The 24,349-nt window shown below is 38.7% G+C and overlaps 2 protein-coding genes across 2 annotated transcripts; both read right to left on the bottom strand.

The window, feature by feature from the left end:
* Positions 1-46: 46 nt before the first annotated feature.
* On the bottom strand, positions 47-19,228 carry LOC127416678 (carnitine O-palmitoyltransferase 1, liver isoform-like). Its single transcript, XM_051656170.1, has 19 exons — positions 18,976-19,228; positions 17,608-17,769; positions 15,715-15,854; positions 14,516-14,687; positions 14,180-14,281; positions 13,412-13,549; positions 13,252-13,329; positions 9,594-9,701; positions 9,374-9,458; positions 8,863-9,058; positions 8,526-8,711; positions 7,039-7,144; positions 6,826-6,942; positions 6,488-6,652; positions 6,194-6,328; positions 4,328-4,480; positions 4,123-4,236; positions 3,950-4,042; positions 47-569 (listed from the first exon to the last, which is right to left on the bottom strand). Exons 2-19 carry the CDS (start codon positions 17,746-17,748, stop codon positions 486-488), a joined length of 2,313 nt encoding a protein of 770 aa, XP_051512130.1. The 5' UTR covers positions 17,749-17,769; positions 18,976-19,228; the 3' UTR covers positions 47-485.
* Positions 19,229-20,426: 1,198 nt separating this feature from the next.
* LOC127416679 (kelch-like protein 42) lies at positions 20,427-23,887 on the bottom strand. The gene is made up of 4 exons (XM_051656172.1): positions 23,451-23,887; positions 22,653-23,369; positions 20,974-21,274; positions 20,427-20,857 (listed from the first exon to the last, which is right to left on the bottom strand). Exons 1-4 carry the CDS (start codon positions 23,706-23,708, stop codon positions 20,514-20,516), a joined length of 1,620 nt encoding a protein of 539 aa, XP_051512132.1. The 5' UTR covers positions 23,709-23,887; the 3' UTR covers positions 20,427-20,513.
* Between the last annotated feature and the right edge of the window lie 462 nt (positions 23,888-24,349).

Below are 24,349 nucleotides of genomic sequence, written 5' to 3'. Positions count from 1 at the left end.
TGTGTCTTACTGTGAGTGATGGATGCTCCGATACATCAAACGTTAATCTTGAAGAGTTCCCTTTTAATTAAATACAGAATTCAGCATTTTAAAAACAATATGCACTAATTAGGTATTTACAGTCATTTGACAAAGACCCCAGAAAAAAAAAGACATGCCAAAAACTCAGTATTTACAATCGAAACATTACAAATTCAACTGTTTTCATGTTGTGTGCATTTTTGTCAGCAACATCAGTGCAATGACTTTTCCTCTACAATGTCTAAGTGCACAGATGCCAGTTTCATCAAGGCTGTTTTTTTTTTACAATAAATAAATAGTGTTTGCCTACTAAATAACATATGTATTATGTCATATTTACTTCATACCAGCCTCATGGTGCATAAAGTCGGATTACAACTGTTATACAACCAGTGCTTTCCATTGGTCAATGGAGTCGAGGCTTCCTGTTTCGTTTTGTTTTTGGTTATTTTTTTATTTTGAAGTCACATTTTCTTCTCTTTCTGGTTGAATAGAGCTCTTATGTCCAGCATGGCCTGCTTGATGTTCTGCCCAAAGCGATACGAGTCCTGTGAACACAGAGAGAAAAACGGATGAGTACAGAATGATTTTTCTTTAGCTTAACAACGGACTTAAAGACGGTATGCTAACTGCTTGTGCTGTTCAGATGGATAACTTTTATTATTATTACCTGCTCTGTCATTTTTTCCACATTTAAAAAGTTTTGCTACCAAATAAATGAATTGTAATTTTGAAACTCATGTATAAAATCATGACCATTCACATGAGATGAAGACTGTAGTCGTAACAGTAACCTTTTAAAAGCTGTTTTATTCTACATGGAGAGGGTCCCCTCATGGGGGCAGCCATATTATGATCACATGACCAGCTTAATACTACTTGCTTAATCTGAGTAATTGCCCTGTTATTGGACACTAATTAATCATGGCTGAATGAATAGTGAATGTTTACAATGGCATTGGTTACTGAAAACTATTGCGCTTGAATGATGACACTAGGTGCCAGTGCAAGTCCAAGACACATAAAAACAAAAATTACTGAGTGCACCTTTAAAGGGATAGTTCACCCACCATTTACTCACCCTCATGCTGTGATCTGAGTGACTTTTTTCCTTGGGACACAAAAAGGAGATATCAGGGGCCTGGGTAGCTCAGCGAGTAAAGATGCTGACTATCACCCCTGGAGTCGAGAGTTCGAATCCAGGGTGTGCTGAGTGACTCCAGTCAGGTCTCCTAAGCAACCAAATTGACCTGGTTGCTAGGGAGGGTAGAGTCACATGGGGTAACCTCCTCGTGGTCGCTATAATGTGGTTCTCGCTCTCGGTGGGGCGTGTGGTGAGTTGTGCATGGATGCCGCGGACAATAGCGTGAAGCCTCCACACGCGCTACGTCTCCGCGGTAACGCGCTCAACAAGCCACGTGATAAGATGCGCGGATTGACGGTCTCAGATGCGGAGAAACTGAGATTCGTCCTCCGCCACCCAGATTGAGGCGAGTCACTACGCCACCACGAGGACTTAGAGCGCATTGGGAATTGGGCATTCCAAATTGGGGAGAAAATAAATAAATAAAAACAAGATATCAGGCAGAATGTTAGCCTAAGTCATCATTCACTTTGCATCTTTTTTTCTCCAGTGAATCAATCCTTCTCCATTCAATGGCAAAAAGAAAAAGTCATATGGGTTTGGAACATCATGAGGCGGGTGAGTAAAGACCCCACTTATATGGCACCATTCTACAACCCAATGTTTTGTTTGTTAATTCAAAATGGTTTGACTGCATCTTGTTTTGCACTTTTTATTATTATTATTAAAAAGCCCATCAACTACTATACCACTTGAATGACATTTGCAGTTATTTTAGTACTATAACCCAACCCCCCCCAGGTTAAGCATTAGTTCAAGGTCTAAAACATTTGTAAAAATAAAAACAAGTAGTTGATAATAAATATAATTATTAAAAAGTAATGTTTGTCCCTCCATTTCATGTCATTGGTGTTATCATCATTATTTTGAAAATACAAAAAGTTGTGGAAAGGTATTTCCAAGCTCAAAGTTCAGATGAAGAAGAGGCTCGTGTGCACATGGTGAGTTTCCCTCCAAACGTAAACATTTATTCTATACCTTTAAAATTGACTTTTTTCACTCAGGTAATTTACATGTGTTATATTGTTTTATGTTCATGTTGAAGGTTTTTATTAAAATAAAAACAATGATTTCATGGTATAATGTATTGATTAATGACATATGTGTCAAAACATCGGATCTGTGCATTATAATATACCTTATAGGTGTTCTAGTGTAAATCCAGGCTGTTCTAATGACCTGCTGTGGTCTATTATATTGTTAATATTACAAGATTGACAAGAGAAAGAGAAAACCACCCATTGCTCTTGGCTGGATAACTTTAGTTGCTTTAAAAAGTATTAGATCTAATAATCATACTGTAAACACTATGAGCAGGTGAGTAGTTTTATTATTTTGATGTCCTTAAACAATCCTGTTTTTATTTTCATTTTCAACCTAGTCTCATCATATGAACGTTACTATAACAAAATTTATGCAAACTGACTTTTACGTTTCGTTGCAGTTTTCTGGTGAAATGAACACTTAACGGCGCTACAACAACTGTGTGCGTTATTCACTTTCACACAAATCACGACTACAACGGCTGATTATGACTTTATAAACGCTTATTTTTTGCTCACACTGCTATGCTATGATATCAAAACACTTTAACTCTAATGCATCATTTGAAAAACGACACATCTTAACAACTGTATTACAGATTCACCTACGTTGACACACTTATCTCAACATGATTAGCTTCCGCAGTATCTCACCTGATAGTGTGTTGAACTTTAAACTTGGAGGTCTGCAGTTCAAGTCCAGCCAAACCCAAAAGCTGACACGTAAGACAAAAAAGTCATAGAAGCGACACAAAATGACAGGGTTGCTTCAGAAAATGCGCTTTTCGATTTGCATTTTTTCAACACTATCGGTTAGGTTTAGTTGTTGGTTAATGGTAAGGATGTCTGTTTTCTGTCACTATCAGTTAGGTTTAGGTTAAAGTTTTAGATTAGGGAGGTACGTTTTACTCATTCAAACCTCCATCTAATACAAATAATAAAACCTTAAAAATCTTGTCTGATTGGGGGCCTGGGTAGCTCAGCGAGTATTGACGCTGACTACCACCCCTGGAGTCGCGAGTTCGAATCCAGGGCGTGCTGAGTGACTCCAGTCAGGCTTCCTAAGCAACCAAATTGGCCCGGTTGCTAGAAAGGGTAGAGTCACATGGGGTAACCTCCTCGTGGTCGCTATAATGTGGTTCTCACTCTTGGTGGGGCGCGTGGTGAGTTGTGTGTGGATGCCACGGAGAATAGCGTGAAGCCTCCACACGTGCTATGTCTCCGCGGTAACGCGCTCAACAAGCCACGTGATAAGATACGCGGATTGACGGTCTCAGATGCGGAGGCAACTGAGATTCGTCCTCCGCCACCCAGATTGAGGCGAGTCACTACGCCACCACAAGGACTTAGGAGTGCATTGGGAATTGGGCATTCCAAATTGGGGAGAAAATTGTTTTTGTCTGATCACGACACCATTTCACTCGCTTTTGTCGCCCCCCGCTGGACATTTCCCTGGGAAACTGCAGAAAAACGTGTAATGAAGCACATAATTTCATTTTGCAAACATGTTGCGTTAGTCACGCAATGTTCATGAGATCAGGCTTTTTTCATTTTTGTTGTGAAAATGCCTGTTCTGCTTTCCTGCTGTTCTGACTTCATTCTCAAAGACTGACCGCCCCCCCCCCACTCATGTTCTCCTCTCCCCTCTTCCCATCTGTAGCTGTCGAATCATGAGTAGCTGTAAATGTTATCTTGGTTTTGTTATTAAACAGCCTCTGTGCAAAGTTTGTGATTTTCTTACTGTCTCTGGACTGGAGAACTTGCTGGAAATGTGGAATGTGATGAGATTCTCTCCGACAATGATGTATGAAACACCATAACCATCATCGGCAACCTGCAAATAAATTTCAAAGTCAACATAGAAACTATTGTAATGACATACAGTGTACTGAAGGGGGCGTATGTACGACTCACAGGCCCAAAACCACCTCCTGCTCCCACATATTTAGGAAACTTCTGAATATCAATGAGATTGAGCTGCTGTTGAGGGGTTTGACTGGTGGAGAGACGCCAGGGCTCAGACAAAACCTATTGAACGAGGTTGACCATGAGATTTGGCACAACGCAAATATAAGTTTAGTTTGTCCAATTTATAGTCATAATTCACACTTTCTCGCACCTGTTTGAGGAATGGTGAGTCTATGTCCATCACTTTAGACACAATGTACAGGCAGAAGAGATGGCGGTCGATACCGGCTCCCATCATGGCCAGGCGGTACATGTTCTGGTGCTTTTCAGCGGCTTTCCGGAAGAGTGCAAGCCTCTGCTCATTCTGAGAAACATGAAAAAGGCCACAAAACTCATTATCATTCACCAAATCAGACCTTAAAACATTACTTAAATGCTTATTTAAAGGTGCACCTCGTAATTTATATACAGAATATATCTATATACAGTTGTGCTCAAAAGTTTACACACCCTGGCAGAAATTGTGAAATTTTGTCATTGATTTTGAAAATATGACTCATCATGCAAAAAAACTGATCAGTGCTCCTTGAAACAACCACACCGTCTTTTTCCAGAGCAGCCTGTATTTCTCCTGAGGTTACCTGTGGGGTTTTCTTTGTATCCCGAACAATTCTTCTGGCAGTTGTGGCTGAAATCTTTCTTGGTCTACCTGACCTTGGCTTGGTATCAAGAGATCCCCAAATTTTCCACTTCTTAATAAGTGATTGAACAGTACTGACTGGCATTTTCAAGGCTTTGGATATCTTTTTATATCCTTTTCCATCTTTATAAAGTTCCATTACCTTGTTACGCAGGTCTTTTGGCAGTTCTTTTCTGCTCCCCATGGCTCAGTATCTAGCCTGCTCAGTGCATCCACGTGAGAGCTAACAAACTCATTGACTATTTATACACAGACACTAATCGCAATTTTAAAAGCCACAGGTGTGGGAAATTAACCTTTAATTGCCATTTAAACCTGTGTGTGTCACCTTGTGTGTCCATAACAAGGCCAAACATTCAAGGGTGTGTAAACTTTTGATCAGGGCCATTTGGGTGATTTCTGTTACCATTATGATTTAAAAAGGATCCAAACAACTATGTGATAATAAATGGATTCATATGATCACTATCCTTAAATAAAAGACATGCATGATCAGTCATATTTTCAAAATCAATGCCAAACTTTTCACAATTTCTGCCAGGGTATGCAAACTTTTTCTACACATATATAGATATATCCCACTTAAAACTCAAACACACATTACTAATGGTGGCAGGGCAACAGATGCTAAGACAGGACAGGTCAGAAGCGCTTTTAAGACGGGGCTTAGTGAAGGGTCAGCTTGGGGGTTACCGACCTACAGTGGTTATCTGGCTATATATGGGTGTTTCTTCAACTTCGTGCCATTTCATATCAAGGTGGTTGATTTTCATCAAAATGAAAAATTATTCCATGTATAGAACTATGATAATCTAAAAATAAAACACATAACCCACACATAACATAAACTATTTAGATATTTATTGCGTGAAAATTATTTCTGTTTTTTTTTTTTTTGAAATGTCAACTGTTCCAGACTTGTAAGCAGAATATTTCAAGCTGTAAATTATGCAGAAAGTTTGAAAATATTGTTTGCTTGTGTGTAATTAGGATACATAAAATGTTATCTATGAAATTAGCCTTAGCAAGACCAAATTTGGCCATTTTATTTTAAAACGTTAAAAAAGTCATTTCCATCAGCGTCATTTCCAGCACAAAATTCAATTAAACACAATACAGAATTTGATTACTGGAAATGACACTGTGGTGGTTTCAAGTTTCATGACTTTTAGAAAAAATGACAAAAATGACATAAATCTCCTGTGATGCATGTACATGGACATTGTTAGCAGACGCACTAAATATATATTGAGAATGTGAAAAATGTTTTAACAAGACTTTCTAGAAGTCCACAGATCTAAAAGTCTCCAAAGTTGAAGAAACACCCCTAAATGGCTGGTCATGTAAATAATATATAATATAACATATTGCTCTCACCGTGCTTTTCTTATCCTCCATTGCTCTTACAAATGCCGTAGACTCACAGGTACAGGATCGCACGGTTTCTGTCCGGCCCTCACGGAACATGCGTGTCATCGATGATTCGTAAGTCAGACAGAACTCACCTTTGTCCTACAGTGAAGACATACCGATGTAAAAAAAAAAGCATGAACTTCATTAAACAGTTGGTTTACAATACATAGAAACATATAGGCTGCTCCCGAAAGCTGGAAAGAGTCTTTAAAGGGGCAAAATGGGCTCTTCGTGTATGTGTGTGTGTATGTAACATACCCTATAATGAGCCAGTTGCAGTGCCAGCTGGATAAAAGCATCTGGACTTGTTCTGCATTTCTTTATCAGACCCTTTCCAAACTCAGTAAACAAACAGCCGTGAAAATCCACGTCGTTTGCGATCTCCTTCGCAACCATGTATGAACCTTCAATAATCTCCTGGCACTAAAAGTAAGATAAGAGACTATAATCAGTTTTCGTGGTACACGCAATAAATGACATCACAGCTATCAGAATATACAATAAATCATTTTCCATTGGATTAATCCCTCTCCCCAATCTTTAAAATACAATGTAGTGTCCTTAAACCAGCCTGAGATGCAAGGTACAAGTCATACCGATTTTGGAATGTCCCATTGCAGTCTGGAAGGGGGAGCCAGACCTTTGTTGACGTCTCCTTTGCAATGTCCTTCCTCTGTGTATCCCAGGTGGAAACAATCTGTAGCCAGTATGTACTTAACAGGAAATGGAAATCTTTGTTATCAACTTCTGGCAAACATTTCCACTTGAAAACAACTTTTGCATTTAAAATGATTAGTATTTTTGTTTACCTCCCACATTTGTCCAATAATAGGGGCGTCAGCCCATGAATGCTCAGTGTTGACGCCCATTTTACCGTTCTTGTAAACAATCAAATTGAAAGACTTATCAAACCACCTAAAGGGGAAGAGAGAAGCTGGTTGAGTTTGTGTATGTGTGTGTGTTGTGGTTTGTAAACAGATGTATATACATTCACCTTCCCATGTCTTTTACTGTGAAACAACAATTACTACTTCTTCAAGTTGCACTACAGCAAATGTTAAACTTATCATACAGCCAACTGGTTGGTGACTGTGATTTTGTCAGATAGGATATATTCCTGGATCAGCATCCTTGTTGGTCCTGGAACAACATTTCCAATCAGATTTAAGGGTTGAAGCACATTTCTGCCAAATTTTAAAATAGTGCTTTGGTAAGAGAGATACTAAGTCATATTTATAAGATAAAAGTCACAGTTATTAGATTCAAAGTCATAACTTTGACATAAAACGTCATAATTACGAGATAAAGTGATTGAGATTTAAAGTCAGATTATGAGGTGCTAAATCATAATTGAGATCAAGTAAAATTTATGAGATAGTAAATCATAATTATGAGATAAAAGTAATGATTTTGAGATAAAAAGTAATAATTATAAGATGAAAAGTCAAATGTTTTAGATAGTCACAATTATGAGATAAAATGTCATAAGGATGAGATCATATTTTGAGATAGAAAGCATAATCGAGACAAAGTAAAAATTATGAGATAGTTATTCATAATTATGAGATAAAGTCATAATTGACATAGAAAGTCATAATTATGAGGTACTAAATCATAATTATGGGATTAAAAATAAAAATTATGAGATAAAATGTCATAAGGATGAGATAGACATAATTTTGAGATAGTAAGCCATAACTGAGATAGAAAGTCAAAATTATGAGATAAAAAGTCATAAGTATGAGATAAAGAGTCATAAATATGAGATAGTAAGCCATAATTGAGAAAGAAAGTCAGAATTTTGAGATAAAAGTCATAAATATGAGATAGTAAGCCATTATTGAGATAGAAAGTCACAATTTTGAGATAAAAAGTCATAAGTATGAGATAGTAAGCCATAATTGAGATAGAAAGTCACAATTTTGAGATAAAAAGTCATAAGTATGAGATAGTAAGCCATTATTGAGATAGAAAGTCACAATTTTGAGATAAAAAGTCATAAGTATGAGATAGTAAGCCATAATTGAGATAGAAAGTCACAATTTTGAGATAAAAAGTCATAAGTATGAGATAGTAAGCCATAAATAAGATAGAAAGTCAATATTATGAGATAAAAAGTCATAAGTATAAGATAAAAAGTCAAATTATGAGGTACTAAATCATAATTATGGGATTAAAAGTCATAATTATGAGATAAAAAGTCATAAGTATGTGATCAGAAACGCATCGTACTTGGCAAAAATCACGGTCACCATGAAGAACAACCTCCGACATTGAGACATAAAAATCTTGTTACCTGTCATAGCACTTTCCATGCAGCAGAGATTTAGCGTAGAGGTCTAGGGAGCGGATGTTCTCTGGATCGTATCCATGTGCCTCATCGTCCATGGTCAGGAAGAACGCTGCCGTCTCAATGGCCTCCAGAGACGCCCTGTTGACACTCTCACTAAAGTACTTTACACGAGCCCTGGCCCAGGGAACCCTGGAAGAAAGGTAAAGCGGATGATTGTGTAAGTGTGTATCTGACTTCTACCCTGTCCAATTTATAAAGCTGATTTATAAATGGTTTAAATGGCAAGATGTATATTTGTGTACTAAATAGTCACAAGACTGTTTGGCAATGCCATCCTCACCTGTTCCCAGCTGTAAGTGCGGCGAGTTTGAGCTCTCCAGGCTGAGGTTCAGACTTGTCATCAAGGATGCGTTGAAATTGCATTTCCAGCTCTGAAGGCCAAAGGTGGCGACCCCCATAGTAGAGCCACACCTTAAAGAAACGACCTCGATGATATACCACCAGGTGCTTCCTGTCTTTCAGGTGCTGTACAAAATCTGAGCATAAACAAAGTGGTCTCATCATTGCAAGGTTTAACAGGAATAGTTTGACCAAAAAGAGCAAGTTCTGTGCATTTACCCTTATGCTATTCCAAACCCATATTACTTTTTTCCATGGAACACAAAAGGAGATGTTTCCACGAAAGACAGACAGTTGTACAGGTTTGAAAGAACATGAGGGTGAGTAAATGAAGACAGAATTTTCTTTTTGGGTGACCCATTTCCTTAAATCTGAATTTAGCCATGACAATGTTGTAAAAAGCCCCAATAAAACACATGTACTGTATAATCTAGTATTATGGGAGTCATTACCGGTCTCAATGCCAGGGATACGGGTTGTGTTGAACATTCTCTCATACTGAAAAGAGCACATGGGCACAATGCCAAGAGCCCTAAGCTGAGAAGAGAAAAACAAAGGATGATGAGCAAGCAAAAGAAAAACTATTTTCATTATGTAGTTATTAAGGTTACGGATGGCAGAAAGTGAGATTTCAGAGACTCTGAGTGTTTCTTTGTGATTGTGTATCTGTACCGGGGTAAGCTCTCCTCTCTCCAGTTTACGGCGATACTTCAGCATGGCATGAACTACATTTCCTGCGCGTGCAGCTTGTCTGTGTGTAGGGATCACATAGAGAAAATCCTGATAGACAGAAAAAGGATTACAGATATGGACTGCATTCTAAAATAAAGCTTTTAAAAAATAACAAAACAAAACCCAAACAAATCTAAGGAGCTCTACTTTGTATGTTCACACAGCTAGGCACCGCCCTTACAAAAATTGACAGTTCACTGCAAATTTGTCGCAAACTTGCCACAAATTCGCCACAGATAATTTTCACATGCAAATGAGCTTTGCGGAAAACTTGCCGCAAATTGACCATTGTTGCCAAAGGTTTGCTACCGGCAAAGAGCTCCAAACTTCTGGCAAACATTTGCAGCAAATCACAAGCTCACTTGCATGTGAAAATAAGGAGTTAAGTTTGCGGCTAGTTAAGATTTTTTGTAGAGCCATTGGGGTTGTGTTCACAAGTGAAACTTGATCTGTTGAAGTCTCTGTTTGAGCACAGTTCTGTCTTCATCCCATAAAACAACAAGGAACACCACACGCCCACTCCAAGTAATTCTCTTGGATCATAAAGCGATCCTATTAGCTAAAAGAACTATTAAAATTGTATGTAATCACTATATGATTCATCTTAACTGCGTAAATATAACAAAGAATAACTTTTTCAAATTATATGTTATATATATATCATATTATTAAAACAAAGATATAAATGGTCAAATTAAACATATCTCTGTTCTTTTTTTCCCCAGTTAGCTCTAACCGGTTAGCCCATTAGCTTAGCATACCGTTAGCTTCTTCTCGCTTTCATGACATTTCTCCTCACTATCGACACCTAGCGATACGTTGGTATAATTGTATTCAATAGAACATTTAAGTTCCAGTGTATTTAAAGCTACACTATTTTAAGTTTTGGCCCTCTAGCAGTTAAAAAATAAAACTGCATGTGTCTTGCGGAAGAACATTGTTATGGTAGTGACGTAAGTTGTGCTTCGGCTCTGCTCCTCTGCGCGGATGAATGTGGTTCAAAGCATCGGTGTACACATGGATACAGGACATCTTATCAGAGTGAATGGACAAATAAATAACGAAAGAAAGGACAAGACGGATATCCGAAAACATGTCATCTGAGCAGGTAAGTGCCATATCTTATGCTGTTGTTTTGACTTATTGGAAGCATTGATGTTTTGAAATAAATGATGTTACAAAAGTTAGGCAACGTTCGTTAACATTAGACATAACGATTGCTAGTCTGATAAGGTCAAACGTTGTAAAGTTTTTATAACTGCAGGATATTCTGGCCAAATAGACCACCACAGTAGTAACTAATTTATAGACTGTCATTGTTACCAACCAGTGGTCAACATCATTTCAAGACTCACATGTTTTTGGCAAGCCTAGGACTAAAGGATTTATTTATATAAATTATTGCCGTTATAAAGAAAATACATATGTGTGCTAGTGTAACGGAGCCAGCTGATAGATAGCTGTGCAATGTGTATAAACCTCACTCTCCTGACCTCAAGAGGTACACTAGCGACTGACGCTAGAGGCTGTAGCCTTTAGCCTCCTGGTTAGCGCACCCGCCTCCCATGCCGGAGAGGCCAGTTCGAGTCCCGTATGGAGTGGGTAGAACAGGAGCATCACACTAGCAAGTGAAAAGTTCTGCACCGAATACAGTATAATTATTGTATTTCACTACACACACATGGACGTGAACTATACATAACATACACTATCATAACTATAAATAAACCATATCAATAAAATATATTACCTGCTGAGTAAGAAAAAAAGCCATCTCTGGGTCACTTTTAAATCCTTTCAGATCTCGGAGTTGTCGCCACATCTGAAAAGCCAAGCTGATGTTGATTCGGGTTTTATTACGGACTCTGACGCTTTCCCTTTTTGCTTGTAGACTCTGCTCTGTTCGGGGTTTCTTTGCTTTTACAACCGGTGATTCCCCGGAGGTTTGCCGTTTTGAATGATCCATGGTCAATTTTTCTCATTCGTTGTGACAACAAACTTTCAGCTTCACGCTACTCCCACACACGCGCTACAGCAGCCGGAGCTTATTTTCTCTGTGTACGGATATGATGTGACACGCACAGGCGAATGACGTATGCATGCAATTTCCCGCGAAATCCGTCCCGACAGCTCTAAAATATCAATCATTATTATAGGTTTATCAAATTGTATTTGGGTAAAGACATGGATTGGAAGATGGACTTTTGTTGCACTCTCTCATTATTAACATTTTGTTATTTTTAAAAAAAAAAAAAAAAAAAAAAGGTTACATAGTGTAGCTTTAATAATTTTAAAAACTTTTCATTTTTTAATCTTTATGGTTAGGGTTAGGTGTAGGGATAGGCGTAGTTGCTACGGGACTCCAGATAAACACAACAAACAGTGTATGAATGTGACATCACAAGTGTTGCAAAACTTAAGCAGATCGCTGGATATTTGAAAGGGACGTTACTTGTAGTGGGCGTGTCTTGTAATAGTCTGGACGCTGACAGACCCTTCTTGTTTGAGTTGCTTTTTGCTCTTTGTTCATCTGTCGTTTATAACCGAGGGGTTTATTAGTCCAGAACATTTTTAAAGACCCCATGAAATCAAAATTGGTCGATTTAGTCCATGACTTTATGCTATGTAGTAATAAAACTTTTAGCAGATATATGCATACACAATGTGAGGTCTTTCCCCTCCTGATAAAAAACCACTGATTAGAAAGAGAGCGCTGCAGTCTGGTTCCGGAAATAAAAATCCCATTCATTTTCTCCATAGGTGAATTGATTAATAACAATAACTTGTAATGCTTTAAAGATAGACTTAACATGAGCTCAGAGGTTGTTAATCAATGGTATATGCTTCTGTTAAAACTATCAATCTGTGTTATTTCAAATTAATTTGTAAAAGATTGTGTTTAACAGGGGAATTTCTGATGAAGAACTACACTACCCATGATCCAACAGAAAAAGATCCACCAATCAGAGAATCGTGGCAAATACAGAGCACACCAAAAGAGCTCTGCAGCGACCGCCCACTTCGATGACGCACTGTGAATGATGCAATCAAGTCGCTCTCCGTACACTCTCAAACTACTTACGTGTACTTTAAATAAATTGATTCTATACTTTAAATCAGTAGTTTTATGTTTTTCCATCATTTTTATTTCAATTACGCCATTCAAAGTGCTTCAAGGGATTGTAGTTCTTTCACTCATTAAAGATGTTTAGTGCACAGTCTTATACCTTTATCTTTTTGTCTGATTTTCAAATAATTTTTGTTTCAAATCAAAGTTTTAAATGTTGTGATTTACCCCGGAGCTGGTGGGTTCGGTTCATGGCTTACAACTCTTTTATGAAGGATTTATGGAGAAAATGAATGGGGAAAACACTTCCTGAACCAAGACGGCTGAAAAAGTGTGTGGGCACTGTTGTACTCTACAGCAAGTAGCAAATCAAGGTTCACAGCTGTGTTGTTAGTTTTAAAGGCTTTTTTGGCTGTTTAAAAAATGGAGGAGCCCTTCAATATGTCCCACCCCAACTTCTTGTTTTAATAGGAAAACATCTTATCGCAGAGACCTTCAAGTTCAAACCGCTCTTTGAAGCTCTCTGCTCACCATAGTGTAGAAATTGCTGTTGACCATGATGGGATCTCGTCCTCTCAGGTAGATATACTCCTCCCACCAGTCGCTCACCTGTCAACACACAATACCATACCTGTTATTTTCCAGTATTTTTAAAATAGATCTAGAAAAAACTTTGGCTTTGTTTACTTACATAATTCGTGGCCCACCAAGACTTGAGTACAAGATATTTTTGGAATTTGGGCGCGGGGTCCTTTTTGAAGTCATTAGCAACAGTCTCCATCTGTTTATACTGTTCATCATCCAGAAGAGGGCGAACTGATTCTAGATACTAAAACAGTGAGCCAGAGAGAAAGCAGGGCTTATCACACAGAAATTATATAAAGGAAAATGGCCAAAGCAGAATGCAATGAATAGTCATAAACAGAATATCTTGTAAAACTTATGAATGAAATATTCATGTAATTTTTCACCTAAAAAATAAAATAAAATAAAAAATTGTTTTTTATTAATTTATATATATATATATATATATATATATATATATATATATATATATATATATATAAATAACAAATAAAAAAACATAAAATAATAAAACATATTTTGCATTAAAAATCAAATCAAACCTCGCCTCCCTGTTCATTTTTTTATCCTTTTTTTTTGTCTGAAATCTTCTTATTTTTCATGTTGATTCTCATTAGATTATAATTACTGCAACACAGTAATACGAATCATCCTGTTCAAACATAGTGATTTTTTTCAGTATAATTAATAAAAAAATACTACTTTAAAATTGTATTAAATAAATGCTTTACAATTGAATAAAGTGTCTATTTTTTTATTGCAATAACGATAATTATTATTATTTTTATTTATTTTTTTCAGATACAATGCAAATGGTTTTGACTTGAAATATTTTCTGGATATATATTCTTGACAGGCTTTTAGAACAATTTACCCTGCTGATTGTGTCATCAATACTTGGTACAGGCAGACGAGGCAAAGACGCTTGAAAGCTGTAGAGCAACGGCCGGCGACCAGACAACAGCTTGACTAGACTCTGAGAAAGACATAATCATTTATTAATACAAAGGGTATAATGTTTAGGGTTGAATATTTTAATTCACCATTCCATATAATAAAGTTAACCTGCTTACACCACAATAATCATGTTAATAAATAAATGAACAAATAAGTAATGACTTACATAAATACCAAAAATAAATATTAAACAATAAATAAATGCCCTCTAACCCCTTATCTGTTTGCTCTGTATTTTAATTGTATGACGCACCAGCCAGACTTTAGTAGAGAAGCTCATTTTGCCGTGTGACTCAAAGATCCAGGCGTGATAGGACAGTAGGGCTTTCAAGATGTAACGGAGCAGAAGAATGACGGATAACCACACACCTGTGGCGAACAGGACTGCACTCAACACCGTCTGAGTCTGAAGGGTCATAAACTCACTACACGAGAGAAATTAACAAGAAAATTATAATTAGGCAAAAGCATGCAATCAATGACAGATAAAATGTATGTCCTCATTGTACTGATAACCAGTATAATTTGCTTTAGATTTATATAAAATGACCAATATGATGCAATAAATATAACCATAATAATAATTAACTAAAACTAAAAAATTCCTGAACAACAACTTACTGGTGGTACCATAGTAGATTGATGGTATCCGATGGTAGCACTATGATACTTTGATATACCATGGTACTGAATGATGACCTTATTCATGCAACATGGTATTTACATGACTCACCAAGGTATTACAAAGAATACCATAGCACAAGTCCTAAAAACATGTTAGAATACCGTGGTGGTACTTGGTACTTTTTGTTAACTTTGTACAAAATTATTCATATTATCATATTATCCAAAATATTTAATATAAAAATAAATCAACAATGTTACAATTTATCCAAAATTAATTATTTATACCAGAGATTATTTAGCAGAGACAGGCCACTTCTATTAAAATGAATGGGAGAAATCGGAACGCCCAATTGCAGCCAACGGTCAATGGATGTAGAAAGGAAGTCCCACCTTACAGGTAAAAGAGCCAATCACCTTTTAGATACAGACATCACCTGTCAATCAACTCTAAAACGCGCATGTGCATTAGCTATTCAAGCCCGGGAAAATTGCGTTTTTTAGCGTAATATGGGGTAAAGAAGCACAATTTATGATACCAATATTGTCCGATTTTATTGCTGATTTGACATAAATACAGCTTTATACCGTCTGTGCCATTAAAGAGACTGTACGTCTATCCCTCACAGCCTCGTTGTCATTCCAATTAAAAAAGGGAAAAGATGGCGCTAGCGTGAATAAGTTCTATAGGACTCAATGTTTCTAAGATGTTTCAGTCATGCGTGACACTGGCTGTCACTGACGCACCTGTGTTTCCATGTAACCATCATGGTTGTACCTGATATTACAGTATAAACAGAAGTTTCTATGAATCTGTAACTGAGTTACCTCACTGGTAGAGAAGTCTTGATCCTGTCAATCATGCCCATGGACGGATCGATCCTGGCGTACATCGTGCTCATTATCGCGATAACTACGATTAACCAGCTGGAGGGGCTGGCTGGGTACACACCTGTGAGTACGCCGTTCTACTCGACAGGATAAAATACAATAAATTAATGAGTAAAAACTACAGTTCACAACACTAAACACTGTATCAGTGTCAGCTATAAATTTTCACAGACATAGATAGATAGATAGATAGATAGATAGATAGAACAAGCAGAATGAACTTGAAAGATAAAGCGAACAAACGAATGAACTATGGATAGATTGAACAAACAAACAAACTAGATAGACAGGTATTGAACAAACAAACGGACAAACTATTGATTGATAGATCGTACAAACAAATTATTAAAAGATAGGGGGGTCAAAATCAGAAGTAACAGTCAGTATCTGGTGTGGCCACCAACTGCATTAAGTACTGCAGTGCATCTCCTCCTCATGGACTGCACCAGATTTGCCAGTTCTTGCTGTGAGATGTTACCCCACTCTTCCACCAAGGCACTTGCAAGTTCCCGGGCATTTCTGGGGGGAATGGCCCTAGCCCTCACCCTCCGATCCAACAGGTCCCAGACGTGCTCAATGGGATTGAGATCCGGGCTCTTCGCTGGCCATGGCAGAACACTGACATTCCTGTCTTGCAGGAAATCACGCACAGAATGAGCAGTATGGCTGGTGGCATTATCATGCTGGAGGGTCATATCAGGATAAGCCTGCAGGAAGGGTACTACATGAGGGAGGAGGATGCCTTCCCTGTTCCGCACAGCGTTGAGATTGCCTGCAATGACAACAAGCTCAGTCCGATAATGCTGTGACACACCGCCCCAGACCATGACGGACCCTCCACCTCCAAATCGATCCCACTCCAGAGTACAGGCTCGGTGTAACGCTCATTCCTTCGACGATAAACGCGAGCCCGACCATCACCCTTGGTGAGACAAAACCGTGACTCATCAGTAAAGAGCACTTTTTGCCAGTCCTGTCTGGTCCAGCGAAGGTGGGTTTGTGCCCATAGACGACGTTGTTGCTGGTGATGTCTGGTAAGGACCTGCCTTACAACAGGCCTACAAGCCCTCAGTCCAGCCTCTCTCAGCCTATTGCGGACAGTCTGAGCACTGATGGATGGATTGTGCGTTCATGGTGTAACTCGGGCAGTTGTTGTTGCCATCCTGTACCTGTCCCGCAGGTGTGATATTCGGATATACCGATCCTGTGCAGGTGTTGTTACACGTGGTCCTTCCTGTCTCCCTGTAGCGCTGTCTAAGGCGTCTCACAGACGTCTCACTCATTGCAATTGATTGCCCTGGCCACATCTGCAGTCCTCATGCCTCCATGCAGCATGCCTAAGGCACGTTCATACAGATGAGCAGGGACCCTGGGCATCTTTCTTTTGGTGTTTTTCAGAGTCAGTAGAAAGGTCTCTTTAGTGTCCTAAGTTTTTATAACTGTAACCTTAATTGCCTACCGCCTGTAAGCTGTTAGTGTCTTAACGACCGTTCCACAGGTGAATGTTCATTAATTGTTTATGGTTCATTGAACAAGCATGGAAAACATTGTTTAAACCCTTTACAATAACGATCTGTAAAGTTATTTGGATTTTTACAAAATTATCTTTAAAATACAGTGTCCTGAAAAAGGGACGTTTCTTTTTTTTTTACTGAGTTTAGAAAGAAACTATAGATAGATTAAATAGACAATATATAAATAGATCGATTGACCATTCAAATGAACTATAGATATATCATTGTTGCTGAACAAACAAACGATAGACAGAGACAGACAGACAGACGGACAGACAGACAGGATCAAATTCATAGCTATACGTTATAAACTCACCTTAAAACGTATGGCGCGTTTCGTCCATGATGTCACTCCAGACAAGTAGATGTGTTTGAGCACCTCACGGCTCAGCTGCAGGTCGATGCCATCAGGTGTGACTGTGAACTGAAAGCCCACCGCCTGATGAGCCTCCGCCATTATACAGGCTCAAAGCACAGCCTGATGAATGAGACCAGTCATGTTAAAGAATCGTCTGGGGTGGTTTAGCCTAGTAGTTTAAGATCTAGGCAGGTAACCTGTAAACATAGGCTGCTTATGATCAAGAATGTAACAGGATTTGAGAGGACCAGTAGGGACCCTCCATTGTGGGTATGGTCCTGCTTCTACTAATACTGTATATATTACTTGTTAAATTATGCCATGTTATAACTAACGGATGTCTTTTATGACTGGTGTCCTGTTTGTGAAGTTCACTTTTTGAAACCTAAGGGTTTATGAACTGGAGAATTATTAAAATCCATCAACACAGTGCTGTTTAACCCTGGGCTGTTCCAGATAGAGTATCCCTATAATTAATCTTCTAAGTCTTTTATAGGTTACAAGCTTCTGCTAAATGACATGTACATGTTTAAGTCATGTAAAATCAGTTTACTCTTGGCTAAAAAATCTAAAAGGAAAATATAAAGGAACTTATAAAGGAAATGTGTCACTCTGAAGTCACAGAGTCCATCTATTGCACACTGTCAAGCTTATGTTTCTTTTTCCATGTCATATGACTGCAGGCACAAGAACTGGGGCAAAGTTGAGCCGTCAGAAATAACGTAGTAGCACATCGGAGTCACTGTGCTCTTATGGGTCACAGTGACACTGGTCAAAACACACGTGATATCTGACGTGTGGCCTCGAGTTCGGAAGCATTTCCATGTCTTATAGAAATGTATATATAAATAGATATATAGAACTGATATTTAAAATTAAACATGAAGAACCTTAACAAGTCAGTCACAAGTGTTAAAAGCTCAATAATTTGTCGACCACAAAATAAGTCAGTATAAATTAATTTTCTTTGTGTCAGTCTTATGCAAACATGCAATGTTAAAATAAAGCATATTTAAAAATTCAATAATTTTCATAAATTATACAATTTCTATTTTAAATATAATCATATTTTAATAATTGAGAACATATTTTATATAAAATAAAATTAATAAGTAATCAATTAAAAATGCCCAGTGTCTAAATTTTACTAGAATATAAATGTTTACATTTTATAAGTAGATGAATATTTTCATAAGGCTGCAAAATCCATGCTTCTGGTTAGAGAAAGCATTCTTCTCAAGCCATTAAATAGCACACCCTGATACAAGCTCAACATAATTATTGCCTATAAAGGACCTTAATAAGCGTTATATGACTTTACAATACCTTCGATATGCAAGAGGTTGGTAAGTTGGTGTAATTCAGATGAAACTCAATAGTTGAGAAGGTCCAACTTTTCATAGAAGAACTCTTGTGCCCTTCAGTTGACTCCTCAAGCACTCTGGGAGAAGGTCTGTCACTAAGTCACTGTTTATGTCCTCTTCGATACACACTTTCTCCTTCTCCCCTCCTCCTCCTTTTTTTGCCTGTTGCTTGTTTGCTGTAAGCTTTTGCTGTCTTCCCTTATGCTCTAAACTACCTGCTCCTGTTGTTTAGTGGCACTCATAACCTCTCTCTCTCTTTCTCTCTGTCTGTCTGTCTGTCTCTGTGTGTGTGTGTGTGTGTAACTGGATACGCTCAGGGCAGAGTTAAACTGGTGGCTGTACAGTCGGTACACACTGTACAATCAAACACAGGCCCAGATTTTAACAGCTGGAAATTTCCCATGGTTGCATGCCAGAACTTTCCAGGGACAGTTGTAAAAGGCTTAGAGACTTTATGTACATGTAAGGATGTGCCTCCATATAATGTCTTTGAAATGTGACTTGTGTCTTATGTAAAAGGTCTCAGTTGTGTTTGTCTTGGAAGGTGACAGAAAGTGAGGCTGACTAATTATACACATGCTTTTTAATCCTGAATATCAAGTAAATCAAGAAAACTAGATTTATGTGTTTCTTGTGATGCTTGTCCATGCAAAAGTCGCTGCCACAATGCCAGGGAGTTGCTTGTGGTTGCTAAGGTGTTCTGAAGGATTTTTTTGTGTTTTGCTATGAGGTTGCTAGGGCGTTGCTAGGTGGTTGCCAAGGTAGTCTGAAGGATTTTTAGTGTTTTGCTATGTGGTTGCTAGGGCATTGCTAAGTGGTTGCCAAGCTGGTCTGAAGAACTTTTTGTGTGTTGCTGTGTGGTTGCTAGGGTGTTGCTAAGGTGTTCTGAAGGATTTTAATGCATTGCTATATGATTGCAAGATTGTTCTGGGTGGTTGCTAGGGTGTCGCAAAGTGGTTGCTAAGGTGCTCTAAAGGATTTTTAGTGTGTTGCTATGTGGTTGCTAGGGTGTTATGGTGGTTGCTAGAGCATTGCTAACTAGTTGGTAAGGTATTCTGAAGTATTTTTAGTGTGTTGCTATGTGGTTGCCCACCCCAAATTCTTTTATGTTTTTTGTCTCAATATGACTTGGGTCCCTCCTTCATTGTAAGACTTTTTTTAATATCTGTTTTATCAACCACAAGGCAAAAATTTAAATCTGATCACTTAGAAAAGTAATAGCTCACCTCTTTTCTAAAAGCGACATGATTTGAGGTATCAGTCATGTCCACAGCACAAATTGTATGGGACTAGTTACATGCTGAAGTGTAATACTTTTGAAAAACCCCTAACCTTAACATTATTTGTGCAAACTAATTGCATCCATTGAAAACAAGACACTTAAAACAAGTTGTTACATTTTGCAGATTTATGAAAAAAGATCTAGTACATTTGTGTTTTTTGCATTCATTGCTATAGGTTAAACAACTTAAAGACTCAAAAGATAAAGGAAACAGGTTGTCAGAAGTAGAGATGGAAAAGGCTCTCGTAGAAGGTGGGCACAGGAAGGGATGGAAGAGGAAAGATAGAAAGAGAATTCAGGTTCAGTTTAACTATCGAGTTGTCCTTTGTCCCAGACATGTAGACTTCATTGTGCAGAATGGTGCCCTGTCCAATCAAAGTGGTCTTCTCCATGGTTCTGATATGGCTCCACTTCTGAGAGTCCACACAGAAAGATGTTACAATGGTTTCTGAATTGTTACCACCAATCACAATCAACTGACGCTTCGCAGCTCCCAGGAAGTTCAAGCAGGGAATGTCAGCATTAGAGCGGGTTAGTGTGGGAAGCAGTTCACACCAGCAATCTGAGTGAAAGAGAGACAGTTGTGGGGAAGAACAGAGGACAGATTAAAAGAGAAAATATGGAACATAAACACACTTACATCATTTTGCCACTAGGCTACATCACGGCAATATATACCTTGTCTAGAATCATAGCGCAACACCAGTTTCTCTCCAGTTCTCTGGATGTTCCCCAGAACATAGAGGCAGTGTCCCAAGCTGGTTGTGAGGGGGGAGTCATGGGAGAGAGATAGGCTGAACTGGAAGTCCGTGAGAGGAAGGGAGGAAACAAATGCCCAGGTGTCCGTCCATGGATCATACCTCTCCACAGCAGTGTACACACCTGTACTGGAGTCGGGCGTCACGAGGGAATCCAGATACCAACCACCTACAGCATAGATCTTCCCTTCACACACCGCTGTGCTGAAATGACGCCTGTGCTGTGAAGGGTCATGAAAATCACCTATTAATACTGACAAGGCCAGTGTTTTTCAAAACTGGTCATGGAAGACCCCAAACATGGCACATTTCAGATGTCTCCCTTTTCTAACATACCTGGTCCTGTAGCTCATTAGTAGAGTGTTCCATGACCAGAATTGGGTGTGGTCAACAAGATAGTTTTTCAAATTGTGCAGTGTTTGGGGGTATTCCTGGACCAGGATTAAGAAACACTCAACATTAAACACTTTAGTCCGAATATCCAAATCAGTCCATTTATTAAGTCTAACTAACAGACCTAGATAATGTAATTGTAGCTCTGCTTCATCAAGCGAGTATACATGTTAATTGAACCACAGCTGGCCTTAGCCTTGTGCGCATACATACCCCACCACAAAGTCTTAATTACCAGTGAGAAACTCAGTGGGAATTAGCAGGGGGAAAATAAAGCCATTCTTTTCTTAGAGCCATGACTTTCTGAGTTGGGGGCATGTTGATTAAAGAATCATGGCGGAAGCAAATTAGAATTGGTTTTAACAAATGTCTGTTAATGAAGAATAGCAATAAAGCTTATAAAAAATGTAATAAAAAAAATAAGCCTCATTTAGCTGGTTTATGAGGCGATAGGTGTGTACAACAAAACTACAATTTCCATCAGTACATGTGGCGGCACGAGAAAGATAAAATGGATAGATAAAGCATTATTTACACATTTAATGCGCAGCTTTGGTCTTCATTTTGTTGCATTGGTGCTATAAATGTTTTTGTTTTTTGGGGGTCATTTTTTTCACCTTTATTAGATAGTTTAGTAGAGAGAGAGACAAGAAATTACTGGGAGAAGAGGGGGATCAAGATCAGGAAAGAATCTGGAGCTGGGACTCGCATATGGGTCGGCCGTGATGCTACTGCAACATATGTCGGAGCACTTGACTATGAGGCTCTGACCAAGTTTCTTGTCTTTGTCAGTAAATGAAAGAGAGAGAGAGAGAGAGAAAAATATGAAATAGCAAAACAGGGACATTCTTTTTGACTAAAATCACTTGAACGCACATCACATCATATTTACGACTTCCGACCTCACACGTTCCGACCACTTTCCATGAGGACTTGAGGTTTTGGAACATATTAGCAGGTTTGGTAGCAGCCTAACCAGCTTGACCAGGATGGTTTACCAAGCTCAGTAGGTAATCAAGCTTGTCAACCACCTAAACCAGCTTTGACCAGCTTAATTACCAACTTTGACAAGCTAGAAACCTTAAACTGGTCGTAGATGGATTTTCCAGCAAGGAAAAAAGTAGCTGAGTGTTTAATCATGAGCAAAGCAACTGACTTGCATCCTATAGGATGAAAAAAAAGTCGTGTGATCTGTAACATTTATACCTTAATCAGAGGAGCAGTTGATACCCACTGATTGGTAAAAGGGTTGTAGCGGAAAGAAGCCATCTTGAACTCGTAGCCCTTCTTCACACGGTGTCTGCAGCCCCCTATGAGATAGAGGTAATTATAGAGCACTGCCGTGGTGAAGCACCATTTATCTGCACCAAAAGGTAGATCTGTGAGAGAAATCCATTTCCCATCATCCTCTTCTTCCTCCAGCCTGAAGAGCTTTCGAGCAGCATCTGTTTCTGGGTCATTCCTTGAGATCAAGTTCTCCTTCCTCAGACAACACAACTGTGGAGTGCCCTTTGACCTTAATATGAGAAGTTTGGCTTTATCCATGTTTTTGCTCAGGTGTGGAAGCTCCAGTAGATACCTGCTCAGGTAGGTTAGCACAGTCTCTTGGAGCTCTGCACTGCAGAGCTCCTCAGCCAGCTGGAGATAGCCCAGGCAGGTGTCTTCTGTCAGGACCTGAGAGAGGGCAGTGAGTAGACGACCTGTAAAGCTGGAAGCCAGCAGATAGGTGCTCACCCGTATATGTTCCCCAAGTAGGTTCTCAGGAACACAGAACCGCTGGAGGAAGCAGAATTCGAGAAGGTTGTGGAAGACTGAAGATGGAACATGTTCCAGGTGCACCAACTTCTCACTTGTCTCTCTCATACTGGAGTGGGATAGAGCTCTGAAATATTCGCTGGACTCTGCTAGCTTCTCCAAATCCACCTAGAAGTAAGTGCCAATTTATAAATCATCTGTTTGTGCATACAAACTATTCGAGGGCCAAGATTGTCTGTAGATACTCACATGGAAAGTATGTGTGCTCGTTTGCACCATCACCATTGTTCCATTGCACTGGTGCCAGTAGGTAGAGTAGTCTCGATCTGTTCTGACGTTTGACTGTAGGTTTTCACACTTGTCCTTTACTGCATTAGCTTGACCGAAATGAACCAAGTTTAAACCAGTTTTGAACCACAAATAACTCTTAATCTGTTTTAAACATCTCTTTAGCCAGGTGTGAAAAAACATTAAGACCGCAGCTGTAACCTGCCATAGATTATCCATATTCCGCTTTTGGTAGCTTGCAAATGCAACTTTGAAGGCTCTGGTTGTCGAAAGACTTACAGGTTTTGTATGCCTCTTCAGCTGCAAATTGAATGGAGTCGAACCATTAAACCTGGAACTTCTCTAAACTATCATCAAGGATTCTGGTTTCTTTGGTTGAACATGCATGGCTGTTTTCAAGGCTCAGTATGGCGCCTGAGTGCCAGAGCCCTCGCAGTAGAGCTATTTTAGGGAATCTACAGCTCAGAGTGTTGCGCTGTCACAGGAAGCAAAATAAGCTTGCTGGGCCACTCTATTCAAGTTAATTATTTTTTTGTATTGCACTTTTCACAATACACAATTTCAAAGTAGCTTTACAGAAAATCATCCTGTAATGTCAATATCTAAAGCCTGCACTGAATAGCTTTAAATACTCAACAATTGGAAACATGATGAGAACTTATTATGTTTAATTCTAATATAATGTAGTAAACATCATCATTGATATATACTGTATATAAATGTACTGTATATATATATATATATATATATATATATATATATATACACACACACACACACACACTCACTGACCGCTTTATTAGGTACACCTGTACACCTACTTATTCATGCTATTATTTAATCAGCCAATCGTGTGGCAG

This window comes from Myxocyprinus asiaticus, chromosome 26 (assembly GCF_019703515.2).
Source record: "Myxocyprinus asiaticus isolate MX2 ecotype Aquarium Trade chromosome 26, UBuf_Myxa_2, whole genome shotgun sequence".
Classification (NCBI taxonomy): Eukaryota; Metazoa; Chordata; class Actinopteri; order Cypriniformes; family Catostomidae; genus Myxocyprinus; species Myxocyprinus asiaticus.
This window is presented reverse-complemented; position numbering and strand designations above follow the sequence as displayed.

Bases quoted from the DNA above. Each gene is read 5' to 3' on its own strand.
- LOC127416678 (XM_051656170.1), bottom strand. From the start codon at position 17,748: ATGGCGGAGGCTCATCAGGCGGTGGGCTTTCAGTTCACAGTCACACCT. The intron at 15,855-17,607 runs GTGAGTTTATAA...CCTGTCGAGTAG, and splicing joins AACGCGCCATACGTTTTAAG to AACGGCGTACTCACAGGTGT. The intron at 6,329-6,487 runs GTATGTTACATA...TCTTCACTGTAG, and splicing joins TGCAACTGGCTCATTATAGG to GACAAAGGTGAGTTCTGTCT.
- LOC127416679 (XM_051656172.1), bottom strand. From the start codon at position 23,708: ATGGATAATCTATGGCAGGTTACAGCTGCGGTCTTAATGTTTTTTCAC. The intron at 21,275-22,652 runs GTATAAATGTTA...GACCCTTCACAG, and splicing joins CAACTGCTCCTCTGATTAAG to CACAGGCGTCATTTCAGCAC. The intron at 20,858-20,973 runs GTATATATTGCC...TCTTTCACTCAG, and splicing joins GCGCTATGATTCTAGACAAG to ATTGCTGGTGTGAACTGCTT.